General features: G+C 36.2%; 1 protein-coding gene across 1 annotated transcript; it reads right to left on the bottom strand.

Moving 5' to 3' along the window:
• Nucleotides 1-4551: 4551 nt before the first annotated feature.
• Nucleotides 4552-13625, bottom strand: LOC126355620 (HORMA domain-containing protein 1-like). The gene is made up of 3 exons (XM_050005983.1): nt 13542-13625; nt 7859-8098; nt 4552-4689 (listed from the first exon to the last, which is right to left on the bottom strand). The coding sequence occupies exons 1-3, from the start codon at nt 13563-13565 to the stop codon at nt 4552-4554; spliced, it is 402 nt and encodes a 133-aa protein (XP_049861940.1). The 5' UTR covers nt 13566-13625.
• Nucleotides 13626-14664: the final 1039 nt, after the last annotated feature.

Genomic DNA, 14664 nt, shown 5'->3' with positions numbered 1-14664 from the left:
GAAAACAAACACCTATATCCTTTTGTGCAAACTCTGGTTTCCCTTATTTTATTATGATGGTCATTACTCGCTATGTAGGCTGGCATCAACAAAATATATTCACATTCAGAGGAGAAAGTTGATAATTGTGCAGGGAAACTTTTTGAGGTATAGTGTTTCAACGGTTTTGATAGAATAATAAGTGAAATAGAAAACAGATCACACATGTATCACACCATTTTGTCTGATTTTAATTTCCTGTCTGAAACTCGTTAAATGAAAGTTCTGGATGTTATTCCGAAAAATGTTCAGCAATGAGAAACAACTTTGTTTTAATAATGTCCACCACAAGTCCTGTATCACGTTCATGACACTTGCGATGGGGCGGTAAATAAAGGAATTGCAGTTGGAGAGTTCACACGAATGTGCATATACAAATGTTGGTTAAAAAATGTTATTGCAAATTTTGGCTCTCACGTAAGTCTCAGGGGATGATTTCCAGACTTGGTGCACTAGTTAACTGTTCCACACCCGTGCATTAGTTACAATATTTGAATTAATTATTCACTCAGACATGAGTACAGTTTATATTAGGGAATATAAATTAGGCAATTATTATAAAAAATCAGTGTTTCACGACACAGTTCAATCACTATTTATTGGTGCTGTCCTTTTCTTTCACACAATGAAATTAGCACTGGTGAGACGGTTTACAGTTCTACTTTAATAATAATTTGACTCCAAGCCCCAATAGCAGTAATATAGGCTGCTATAAACGATAATTGCTCAATCAATTCGAACAGAACCACAAGTCCCACTGTCCTCTTTGTTCTAACAGTTTTGGCGCGAAATCACAGTTCGCCACATGTTCACTTACGACGGTGTATACCTCGTAAATCGTACTCACACAAATAATCGTAGCACTTCCAGTTCACCAATTATATGCTTGCACACTTGCACTATTAAACAATACTCTTTGTTGAAATAAATCGGCGCGAAAAAGAATTCTCAAACGACCACATGTGCCACCCTCAAGTGGGGCTTGCTTGGTACTCACCCTCCAAAATGACTGACCTCAGGCCAAGATGGCCACTCACTTATATAGGCTCGGATGTCCATCCCCCTGCTTATTTAAGTACCAATATCACCAGTTAAGGTTACACATTTTGATACATACATCCCTTGACAGAAATAAGTACACCATCAGAACCACACTAAAAAGTACATCTTATTTACTATGTTACATTAATCACACATAAATCAAGTTTTAGTTTTCGCAAAATTTCACCACTTAGCGCAAATTTGTTTGTTGACATCTGTCCTGCAAAGTTTTAACATAGAACTGCGTATAGCACCGTTTTTAGACATAATCTATAGTGATATACACATTGCACTGCTCAAAATCTTCATATCTATAATAATTAATTAATTATGGGCAATAAATGTTAATAATAATTTCCAAACAATGAAAACTATTGCAAGTTAAGTGTATAGTATAACTTAACTAGTTTTAAAACACGTGTGATGCCACCCAATATATTATATAGTGCCATTCTTTTAACATATGACTACGGCACTCGATCTGCTAGGATGAAACATTTTTAATGAGTGCTATAACTTTTGCGTGTCATGACTTGAAATAAAGGTCGATCTTCCAGAAGGTGCATGTTGCTGACCACAATCCACTACCGCATCACTCTTCACCATAAGTTAGATAGTTTTCACGTTATGTGTGAAAAACCAAACAATGCCCCAAGCTGCAGGCCAATTGGCCGCCCGGCGGCGGAGACCGTCCCACCAACCGTTGCAAACCTCGCGCGGGTGCACCACGCTCTTCTGCGAATTGTGTGCCATCTAGCACGCTCTCCACAAAGCAATCCTTGCGAACTAGAAATATTCATCTAGTAACAGGGGTTTGTGCCGTCACATTCTCTCTCCCCTACTCCTCGATAATAAAAAATGTGCTGCCCTTCTTTGAATTTTCTCGATGTACTCCGTTAATCCTACCAGATAATGATCCCACACCACAAGCATAATGTAGTCAGTCTCTGTAGTAAATCTGTTGCATCTTTTAAGTGTTCTGGCAATAAAACGCAGTCTTTAATTCACCTTCCCCACAACTTTTTCTATGTGCTCTTTCTAATTTATGTTGTTTGTAATTGTAATTCCTAGGTATTTAGTTGAATTTACAGCCTTCAGATTCGATTGATTTATTTTGTAATCAAAGTTTAATGGATTCCTTTTAGCAATCATGTGGATGGCCTCAGAGTTTTCATTATTTCAGGTTAATTGCCGATTTTCACACCATACAGATATCTTTTCTAAATCACTCTGCAGTTTGTTTTTATCTTCTGATGACTGTACTAGACAGATAAACAACAGTATCACCTGCAAACAACCTAAGACAGCTGCTCAGACTGTCTCCTAAATCATTCACACAGATAACAGCAGTGGGCCTATAACACTACCTAGCAGAATGCCAGAAATCACGTGTGTGTGTGTGTGTTTTTGAGGTTTACGGGCGCTAAACAGCGTGGTCATCAGCGCCCAAGCGCACAGAAACAGGAACACAGGCGGTGAAGGGACGAAGACGGACGCCGAACAAGGAGAACGGCTAAAAGACACAGGCCTGACGCAGTTCCAAATGCGCACATACAGAGGCAAAACAAGAGGAGAAGAAACACAGAAATCACTTCTGTTTTAATCAATGATGTTCCATCACTTACTACAAACTTTGACCTCTCTGACAGGAAATCACAAATCCAGTCATATAACAGACGAAAATCCTTTATGCGCGCAATTTGATTACAAGCTGCTTGTGAGGTATGGTCTCAAAAGCCTTCTGTAAATCTACAAATACAGAATCAATTTGAAATCCCTTGTCAATAGCACTCTACACTTAATGTGAGTAAAGAGTTAGTTGTGTTTTACAAGAATAATGTTTTCTAAATCCATGTTAACTATGTGTCAGTAGACTGTTCTCTTCAAAGTAATTCATAATGTTCAAACACAATATATGTTCTAAAATCCTGCTGCATATCAACGTTAATGATACGGGCCTGTAATTTAGTGAATTACTCTTAATACCTTTCTTGAATATAGGTGTGATCTGTGCAACATTCCAGTCTTTGGGTATAGATCTTTTGTCAAGTGAGTGGTTGTATACCATTGCTAAGTATGGAGTTATTGCATCAGCATACTCTGAAAGAAGGAACCTAATTGGTATACAATCTGGACTGGAAGACTTGCTTTTATTAAGTGATTTAAGTTGCTTCACGACTTCGAGGATATCTACTTCTAAGTTACTGTTTGAGGTAGAGTGTTTCAAAGTATTTGATAGAATAATATGTGAAAAGGAAAACAGATCTCACATGTATAACACTATTTTGTCGAATTTAATTTCCTGTCAGGAAATTCCTTAAATGAAAGTTCTGTATGTTATTCTGAAAAACGTGCAGCTGAGTTTGCTGCCACATATAGCAGGGATACTGATACAGTGGAAGCAGTAAACAAAGCTTTCAAGTTCCATGCAAAACAGCCGATTAAGGGCATTAAAACAGTTTCGAAAATGGATATTTCTAAGATTTTTGTCTAACTATGGACAATGTATGATAGGAAAAGACGGATTGCTACTTACCATAAAGAAGAAACTTCAAGTTACAGATAGGCATGATTAAAAGACATTCACATATAGCTTCTTTTAATTGTGCCTGTCTGCAACTTGACGTGTCTTCTTTCCGGTAAGTAGCAATCTATCTTTTCCTACATTGTTGATATTCCTACCTGGAGTTTCCATTGTCTAACTATGGATTATAGACACTTACCAAAACAGTTGAACAGCATTGAGGATATTTTTGACAATGCCAATGACTACAGCATATCTTGAACACAGCTTCAGCATGTTAAAAATAATGAAAAACTATTGGGGTCGAGTATGGGTGAAATCAATATGTCAAATTTAGCTATGTTGTCAACAGAGTACTACACAGCTGCTAAACATGACTTCAATGACATAAATTATTTTATTTTGTTCAAAGCATGAAAATTCATAATAAAATTATAATAAAAACACAATTCCTGAAAAGGATATTTTCTCAACTCTTCATTATAGCTCCTTTTCTTTTGTTTCTAATTAATAATTCATCAACTATCAATGATTTATGAGAGACAAATAAAATCTGTTTTTTATTACACATCATAATAAAAACCACGTACAGTAGTGATCAAAAACAACAAGGTATAGATCTTTGTTTTACTTTAAAACTATTAAGAACTTTTACACAGCTTATAATTTATTTACTACAGCGATACATTTAATTTGCTGAGTGGCAATATTTTTCATAAGCATAGTTTGTTTAAAAAATATTTTTCAATAAACCTTCATTTTCATTAAAATTACTTACAAAATTATAAAATTTACCAAACATGCATACAAAAAATTGGAGAAAGGTAATTTTATGTGAGGAGGAGAGGGGAGGGGGAGGCTGCAGCCTTGTAAGTTCTGCCAAGGGTACAGGATCACCTTGGTATAACTATGTCCAAGGCACAAAGTTTTGATGACTGTAAGTCTACTTACATAGATGATCCAAATGAATTTTCAGCAATCATTTGAACATCATCATTCTTGCTGTTAAATGTGAACTTGTATGATTCCAGAACAACTCCAATATCTTCAGAATCAGGCCGGACACAGACCATCAACTGCTTAAGCTAGAAAGAAATTCAGTGAATAAAAAAATTATAAATTTCAATCTCTATTTACAAATATTTCATAAATAAAGCACTTGCTGATCAGATAAAATGTTGTAAAACACTAATTGGTAAATTTAATTTCAATTTTTTAATTCTTGCATACATATCCCATATACATAAAGGTTGCTTCATCAGGAAAGAAGGAAGGAGAGGGAAAGGGAAAGACGAAAGGATGTGGGTTTTAATGGAGAGGGTAAGGAGTCATTCCAGTCCCGGGAGCGGAAAGACTTACCTTAGGGGGGAAAAAGGACAGGTATACTCTTGCGCGCACGCGCACACACACACACACACACACACACACACACACACACACACACACACACACACACACACACACACACACACACACACACCTGCACATATACAGACACAGGCAGACATATGTATTTACAAATGTATTTCCAAGCTGGCACTACAACTTAAAGTCCTCTATAGAGTAACAACACTTCTCTATTAATAATTGCTTCAGTCTACTCTGTAGCATATTTAGATTTACTTTGAGTTCACAGGGTAGTGCATTGTAGAAAATCGCTCCCATTCTGTGTGGGCTGTGGTCCGTTGCCTTTTTATTGGTCACAATTCTATAAAAATTTTCCCTTCCCCGTGTATCACAGTTGTGTATATTACTGTTTCTAATATTATATTCAGGATTTTGTTTCACAAACATGACTGTCTGCAGTATATACATGGAGTACACTGTAAGAATTTTATATTTTATAAAGATGTCTCTACAAGGCTCTCTCTTCTTTACCTTGGCTACCATTCTTACTGCCTTTTTCTGTAATCTAAAAAGTCTATCTATATGAACTGCTGATGCCCCACCCCATATTATACTAGATTAGATTAGATTAGATTAGTTTTTCGTTCCATAGATCCGTGTTGAGGAGATCCTCATGGATGTGGAACATGTCACCATTTTGTTAATTTTTTATTTTTTTAAGCTGAGATAACAATACTAATAGTATAAATATATACAACACATCATTTGTTTCTATTAAAAAATCCGTCAATGGAGTAGAAGGAGTTGGCCACTAGTAAGTCTTTCAGGCTCCTTTTAAACTGATCTCTATTTGTAACTAATTTTTTTATGTTTGCTGGCAAATTATTGAAGATGAGTGTTCTTGAGTAGTGGACCCCTTTTTGAACTAAAGTAAGTGCTATTAAGTCCTTGTGCAGATCATTTTTGTTCCTGGTATTGTATGTATGAACTGAGCTGTTTGTTGGAAAAAGAGATATATTATTTAGGACAAATTTCATTAAGGAGTAAATATACTGAGAGGCAGTAGTTAGTATACCCAGTTCTTCGAAGAGGTTTCTACAAGACGTCCGTTAGTTTACTCCACAAATAATACGTATTACACGCTTTTGGACTCTGAAAACTTTTGTTTGACTTGAAGAGTTACCCCAAAATATTATACCATATGACATTATGGAATGAAAGTAGGCAAAGTATGCAAGCTTTTTCACTTTTATGTTGCCTATGTCTGCTAACACTCGAATTGCAAATGCAGATTTGTTAGGGCGTTTCTGCAGTTCTGTGGTGTGCTCCTCCCAACTGAATTTATTATCAAGTTGTAATCCCAGGAATTTAAGACTGTCAACCTCTTCTATCTGCTCTTCTTCGTACTTTATGCATATGCTGGGTGGAAACCTCTTACAGGTTCTGAATTGCATATATTGAGTCTTTTCGAAGTTTAATGTCAGTGAGTTGGCTTTAAACCATTTATTAATATCCATGAAAATATCATTAGCAGATCTTTCTAGAACTACACTCGACATACTATTTATTGCAATACTTGTGTCATCTGCAAACAAAATGAACTCTGCTTCTGGCAGTGTAACTGATGAGAGATCATTAATGTACACAAGAAAAAGCAATGGCCCTAAGATGGATCCTTGTGGGACACCACATGTAATTTCTTCCCATTCTGATGATGACAGATGACTTAATTCACTAGTCCCTTGCACTAATATCCTTTGTTTCCTGTTAGCGAGATATGACTTGAACCATTTTGCAGCACAGCCCGTGACACCATAGAATTCTAATTTATTTAAAAGGATGTTGTGGTTTACACAATCGAATGCCTTTGACAAATCACAGAAAATACCTGCTGCTTATAACTTGTTATTTAATGAATTAAGTACATTTTCACTGTAGGTGTAAATAGCCTTTTCGGTATCACAACCCTTCAGAAATCCAAACTGTGTTCTTGATAATATGTTATTTGTGGTCAGATGGTTGAGAAGCTGCATGTAGATTACTGAAGGTGTGGATGAATTAACCTAAAATATATGGTCCAAGAAGGCTGAGACTTGTTTCAGTAGATACACATTTCTACTGATTTTCTTGCACATATTATCTACATGTCCTTTCCATGATAAGCGTTCAGCAACAATGATGCCCAAAAATTTATGTGAATTTCCAAATGCAAAACCCAATGGGGATGTAAACACAGTATCAGTTATGGCAGCATTATGACTGTGAATGAACTTCATTATAACTGTTTTGTCTTTATTTACAAGAAGCTTGTTTGCTGTAAAGTATGAGTACTGAAACTGATCTCAGTACTGTTAGCTGCAGACTGCATATCACTGCCACAGCTGATGAAGGATATGTCATCGGCATAGCTTACCACCATGCAATTTTGGGGTTCAAATAAGTTATTTACATATACAAGGAACAGAATAGGCCCTAGTATGCTTCCTTGAGGCACACCACACTGAAGTGTCCTGAAGTTTGATTTGGTTGTTAGGAGCTGCTATTATTTTGATAAGTTAGCTTTACACGTTGTTTCCCGTCTTTCAAATATACCCTTCTCCCAAAAGTTATGGCTCATGTTTCTCTTCTCCATTTTAGGAATCTTACAGCATTCCTTCCTTTGTTCCTATTTAGACTGATTCCTTGATAAAGCAGTCTTTAATTCTGACAACAAGTGTCAGTATTCACTTTCCTGTATTGCAATTAGTTTTATAAGAGCACCTGCTGTCACTGTCAACAACATTTTAACAAAGCTCATATTTTACACCTGGACTTTTCTGCTTGAGTTTCATACAAATGTTGCTATTTCTTGGTTTATTCTCTAGAGGAGGTGACATTTGGAGTTATTAAAACATAAAACAAACTTACATATCCTTTTTCAAATGCCTCTAAGGCACTGTTTATCCACTTCTGAAAAATCAGAGCATTTTCACACTTTGTGTTACTGTTCAATACTTTAACACACGTTCCTTCAAATTCTTGTTCAATAAATGCATCTTCTGGGAAAAATGATCTGTTATATGCAACATTTGAAACTGCCAAAGCAACCAGCTGCTTGATAAGCGTTTGAGATTTCTGACATGTTGTTGGAATTACCACTGGTGTGGTCTGAAAATAGAATAAGACATTTTTGTTGAAAAGTTTAGTTCTGAATAACTGAAATATGAATACTGAAACAAATTGCTCATCAATTCATAACACAAGCATTAAAATTCTGAGTGCTTTACAGTATATATAAACAATATTATTCAGACATTCTACACAGTAAAGATGTTGCAAACTGTTCTAAAAAATATACAAGGTAGTGTCAGAATTATCACATCTGAACATTCTACAAATTGGAAATAACACACTGTCCTTTGTTTTCCTCATCACAGACTGAAAAGCACCTTCCACAATATTAAATTTCTATTCAGAGAATTTCTTGTAATCCACCAACAATTGAAGTGACTTCAGCTTGCAAAACGACAGCACCAGGATACTTTGCTGTGAACAATGCTGGACAGTAATAAAAGCCCTGCTCCAGTCCGAGGTTTGACTACATTTCAACGCTAACTCAATCTTATTCATTGTTGTCCACAGCTACCCTTCACAGAGCTTAACTACACGGAGGTGTCTACCCCGTCACTGCTGCCAAGTGTAAACAAACCTCACACCATATCCTGCTTGCCTAGCATTCTCCTTCTCTGTACAGAGGTACTGTCTGGCATGATGGTCACAGCAGAATTTTTTCAGCTGGCCCGATAACGAGCTAAGATACAAATTTTGGAACCTTATGTAAAAGTCTTTTTATGAAGATGATTTTGGGGCCTGGTAGTAATGGGAAAACATTTGATATGAATGGCATGCACAACCATTATAATATTAGGATACAAGCTATGGCAAATGACCAGAATCCAGAAAAGATGTTGCAAAATTTAATGTGTTATGTACGGTCTCTTACAATAAAGCATACGAGCACTTTTTCTCTTTAGTGAGTTCTCAGTGAAGGCTTAACTGTATTGTAGACTGAGGCTTATGTTTGGCTGGAGGGGAACAGTTAGGTTCTGACTTGGCAAAATCAACAAATGTGTCATGTCAAATGACCATTTTCGGCAAACAAAATTTGTGGTACCAGGCTGGTCTCGGTGAAGACTTAAGGATATTGTAGACTGAGGTTTATGTTAGGCTGGAAAAAAAAAGTTCAGCTTTGATGTTGCAAAGTGAACAAATGTGTCATGTCAAATGGTCATTTTCGGTAAACTAAATTTGTGCTGACAGACTGATCTGTAGCATAGCTGGGGTCCGTATAAGGTTGGAGGGAAAATTTAATTGTGACTAGGGTATTTCAACAAAGATGTCAGGAAATTCATTACTTTTCTTAATATACACAGTTATATTTATGTCCCTGATCAAAACCATTTTTCCCCACTGCACATTCCACAGTTATATTTATGTCCCTGATAAAGCCATTTTTCCACAAGGTGGTCTCATACTTTCTAGTTTTCCATATGGTTGTTGGGCTTAATAAAAAGAAAACTTTTGGTTGCTTAGAACCCCTATTTCCTCAGAGATCCTGTTTGTTTGTTGGATTTTATTTTGATATTTTGATATTTTTTCATGTTGCTAGTGACGTCAGTTGTTGGTCATTTCTTAAGTAATAACTGTGTCATGTTAATGACTTCATTGGCCCATAAATGCAGTATTGCACTGTTAATTAATCCCAACAAAACATCACTCATCAAATAAGTGGATATACATATGCATGTATAAGGAACACCTCATAGTATTTTGGACAAGATACATGCATTCCACTTTTTAAGAAACTAGAGAAAATGTCATATGAAATGAAAGATCACTGTATGTATTTTCCAAAAATAACAAAATTAAAAACCCAAAATTCCTGTCCAAGACTGGTGTAATGGTAAATCTGAAAACAGTAAAATTGTTGTTAGTCACTCTCCCCTCCCCCTCCCAGAGCAGGAGGAATGATAGCATATGCGAAGCGTATCTAGCAACAATGCTCAAATTATTCAGACTGGCTACTAACAATCTGCACATGCAGTTCTCATCATATGCTTAACAATCCAAGCTAATTTTTCTATGCCGAATCTGTGAAACAAGGTCTTCTCTATTGAGGATTTCTATGCTCTAATTTCATCATCTTTTAAGTCAATATCAGCAATTAATTCTCATCTAGTTATGCTTGTTTCTGAAATATGAGGTCACAGGCCTGTTCTTACTCCAAAATATTGTCTTGTTTTAGTATTGAGTAAATATAGTTGTCATGTCTCATACACATGGGACAGTAAGATGGCAAAATGAATGTTATGAAGTGAAACAGGCAAAAGAATAAAAGTAAATCAATATTGGCTGAAAAGGAAGACCAACAAAAAAGGACTGCAGAGAATTCTCAAGCATTTGGAATAGCAGCTGCAAGCTAAGGAAGCACTGCCAAAGACACCCAATAAACAGGCAGTGGTACTACAGCAAATTTACAGCAAACTGTGACCAACAAAAAGACACTGTTACTGGTGAAACATTGCAAAAGGAGGGGGCTTACAAGATTGTAAATGATTTCTGTGATGTAATTAAGGTCTTCTATATCTGTGATGATATTAGCAGAACGTCTCCTGGTACGAAGGATATCCAGTCTTTTACAGGTAGTAAAAATGTTCTAATGCAGAAAGTCATGAAGTTTTATTCTTATTGACCTCGCGTACTTCCTACAACAGATAAATATCATAAGTCTTTATGTGCTTATTTCAAGAAAATGTGCAGTTGCTTGTGAATAAACCTCCTCACAAGATACCATAATTCCCATTCAATCCAAATGTGTTGGTTGCCGAAACAGTTTGAAAATCTAATATCATCACCTGCTGCAAAGTGAGAAAACCAAAACTGTGGAGTAAAAACTAAAGTTAACATTTCCAAAGACATTACCTTCCTCCAGTGGGTGTAAGAATACCCAGTTTCAATACAGATCACTCAGTTCATGACCATGGCAAAAGCATTTGGACTTTTAAAAATGTTGCTGAAAGAGTTCTCTCTCCAATTCTACAACAGCATTAAATAGCATTTCTGAGATAATTGTCATCAAATTTCAAAATGAAATAATGCAAGCTCACTGAGGTTCTGAAACTGTCACATTATTCACAGCTGTGATATACTATCATGATCATGATTATAATGAACTAAACACAGCTTCATATGTTGTATCTGAATCTACAAATCATTGTCTTTCATGAGGCTGTTTTAACTGAATTTTCAATAACGGGGCCACGAAGGTACATACTTTCATTATTTGACTGATGGAGCAGCATCGCAGTTCAAAAATTCATTCACTTTCGAGAGACTCCTTTACCATGAGCGAGACTTGGGATTTCTAGCTGGCTGTCGCATCTTTGCAACAGCTCATGGGAAGGGAATAATTGATAGAATTGGAGCTGGTGTTAAGACAACAGCATGACTGAGCATTCTGTATGGGAAGGAACATGTTACTAGAGCAGAAACATTTGCAGAGGTTGCATCAAGGATTGTGAGAAAACCATATATTTTCTACATTTCCACGAAAGAAAATGTTCAGTTCACTGTTGGTCTTGAGGAATGTTGGGCAAACATGCAGAAATTGCCAGGAACATGATTCTTGCGCTACGTGAAGTGCGGCAAAATACCACACCATATCTGTGTTAGTTCAGTACCATATACGCGTATCACTGTATGAATGAAAATATCAATTCTGAGTGAAACAATATGATTCCTGTTACCAGTTACTGTTTATTTATATCCACAACACGTTTCAAAGGTTTAAATCTCTATCATCAGATGGACTTACAAGTGTTAGTATGACATATGTGTGAGTTGTGTTACGGTTTTGGGGAAACTTTTATTTTCTCCAGTGTTCACAAGTTATATTTTGCAAACAAAATGACTATTTTATTCAATGATTTGTTCATAAAAATTGCAGAAGTCATATGTAATTGATTCATGCAATGAACCAGGGATTAATTAAAATTTCACAGTCAGAGAATTTATGGATCACTAAGGAAAATCAATTTCAAGCACACAATATTCCATAAATATTAATTCTGCTTTTTGTTCAGAATCCCCCCCCCCCACCCACACACACACGCAGAAAAATCTAATAATGATGAGAAAACTGGCTATCCACAATTTGTGAAAGATTTTAATTCTGGGTTTGGATGTTCTTCCTCATCACCTCACTCATAACCTAGCATAAGTTAAAAAGTTGTGTGTGTCGTTTGTCAATGACACACTTAAATTTTGTTGTGTATGTATTCATACCTCAAATGTTTTGTGTTGTCTTGCTGATGAAGACATACAGAGTCGGCCCTGTAATTGTTTCAACAACAGTGGAAGCCTCTGCATCTTCCGCATTAAGAAGCCTTCTAATTCAAATGACTGATCCTGTTTAATTATATCTTGGCTGCCTTAAACCACATAAACTCCCTGACTATTTTCAATAGGGTTCTTCTACTAAGACTTACTGTGGATTTAAAGTGGGCAGGTTCGGAACATACGATGTACATCCTTTTCAAAGTATCAGAAGATATACCATAAACACAACTTGCTGTCCCTGCTTCTCTGAGTATTTTACACATTTTATTTCATTATTTATATTTCTCCTCTTTCCAGTACCTATCTAACTGTATAAGCTAACACTCAGGAATGCAGGCTAACAGCCTATGTCCATCTATATGACTCACAAATGGTTTCTGAATTAGCTGTTATAGATTGTTGCAGTTGTAATTGCTATACAGTTCATTCGTTAATATTGTTTTTTCATGTAATAATCCTGCTGAAAATGTTTGATAAGGTGACTGCAATTATTCCCTAGCCTCGTCAGTATAGCCTACATGGGACTAAATAAACTTCCTGAAAACTGCAAAATTAATACATACCGGGTACACAGTAGTTTTCTCGAAACTTAGAAAAGTTGGAAACAAGTATTGATGAAACATAAAATGAATTAACGTGTAATGAATTATTTGGCCTACTCTATCTGTAACGACAAAGAAACGTTAGACTCATTTGCCAATTCTGTGAACTAAACAAGAAAGGACGAAGGGCAACATCGATCGCAGATTTTTAATCTGTTTAATGCAGATCGATTTCAGCTACAGCGTAGCTATCTTCAGTATAATTTTATATAAACCATGATGAGTAATCGTAAATACAATAGCACACGCTACGACATTGTCATTACAGTTCTACAGTGCCAACACTGGGATTTGCCTCGACACTCAGGTCAATACACTGAAAAAAAATTAACATTCTGTTTGCGGATAAAAAAATTCACTTCTTTGTGGAGGATGCCTCTCTGTGCTTTTCAGCGTAGTTATTAAATTAATGTATAGTGCTCTACGTTGTTACACTGTACGTGTTTAATTGAAAAGGTTTCTTTTTTAAGTGTTTCTTACCAACGACGAACTTTTCGTGAGTTCTATTATTAAATCATTTCAACATCGCGGTAAAGGCCGATATTCACACAACTTATTGTAATAGATGAATACATTCTAAATTAAAATAAAATAACGAAACATAAGCCTACTTTCGTTTTTATAGCAGTTGCCATAATTCTGATCTTTAAATATAATCCGATTTACAATTGCAACACCAAAACTCATTCGTAAACCCGCGGCACTGCAACTTTGGCGTTTTGTTTTTTTGTTGTTGTTTTTTTTTTACGGCGGTGCCAACGTAGTACAAAGTAAGCTAACAATTCATGAACTGCCACATTTGTGAAAGACGACGCCAACGCAGTACATTCAAATAGAAACCTCAAGCATACTGTTGTAATATATTAAACACGACAATATTAATTCTGCTTTAACTAAGAGGTGCGTTTTTTTTTATTTCGCACCACATCATAACTGTTATCGACTACGACAGTCATTTGCTGTACAAGTAATCAATGAGATTGTCGAAATAATATATAAACTAAACGTTTAGGCAGCTTTAAACTAATTTGTATTCCGTTTTATCAGTTTTCTGAAGTGTCAACACATCAAAATCTGATCTATACGCTACAAGCCACCAATAGGCGCTTGGCTGGAGGTACGTCCCATTAGAACAGTTACAAGGGTTTCTTCCTGTTTCATTCACGTATGGGGCGTGGGAAGAATGATTATTTGAAAACCTCTGTGTGTGCAGGGATTACTCTAATCTTATCCTCACGATTCCTGTGTGGGCGATACGTAGGGGTTGTAGTATATCCCTAGACTATTCATTTAAAGCCGGTTCTTGAAACTTTGTTAACAGACTTTCTCGGGATAGTTTATGTCTGTCTTCAAGAGCATGTAGTCTCAATTGTTTCAGCATCTCTGTAACATTCTCTCATGGGTTATACAAACCTGTGACCATTGGTGCTGCTCTTCTTTGTACATGTTCAATATCCCATTGGCTCTACCTGGTATGGGTCTCATACACTTGAGCAAAAAAGGATTTATATGCAATCTCGTTTGTAGATTGATTGTACCTCCCCAGTGTTCTACCATTAAACTGAAGTCTACCACATGCTTTACCCATGACTGAACCTATGTGACCATTCCATTTCATGTCCCTACAAAGTGTCATACATAGGTATCTGTATGAGTTGGCCGATTCCAGCATATTATAGTAATAGAATACTACCTTCATGTTTCGTTTTGTGAAGTGCAAAATTTTACAATTCT

The sequence above is a fragment of the Schistocerca gregaria genome, chromosome 3, assembly GCF_023897955.1.
Source record: "Schistocerca gregaria isolate iqSchGreg1 chromosome 3, iqSchGreg1.2, whole genome shotgun sequence".
Taxonomy (NCBI): domain Eukaryota; kingdom Metazoa; phylum Arthropoda; class Insecta; order Orthoptera; family Acrididae; genus Schistocerca; species Schistocerca gregaria.
This window is presented reverse-complemented; position numbering and strand designations above follow the sequence as displayed.

Bases quoted from the DNA above. Each gene is read 5' to 3' on its own strand.
- LOC126355620 (XM_050005983.1), bottom strand. From the start codon at position 13,565: ATGGCAACTGCTATAAAAACGAAA. The intron at 8,099-13,541 runs GTAGGCTTATGT...TTCTATTTTCAG, and splicing joins CAACTGCTATAAAAACGAAA to ACCACACCAGTGGTAATTCC. The intron at 4,690-7,858 runs GTAAGTTTGTTT...ATTTCTTTCTAG, and splicing joins AGGCATTTGAAAAAGGATAT to CTTAAGCAGTTGATGGTCTG.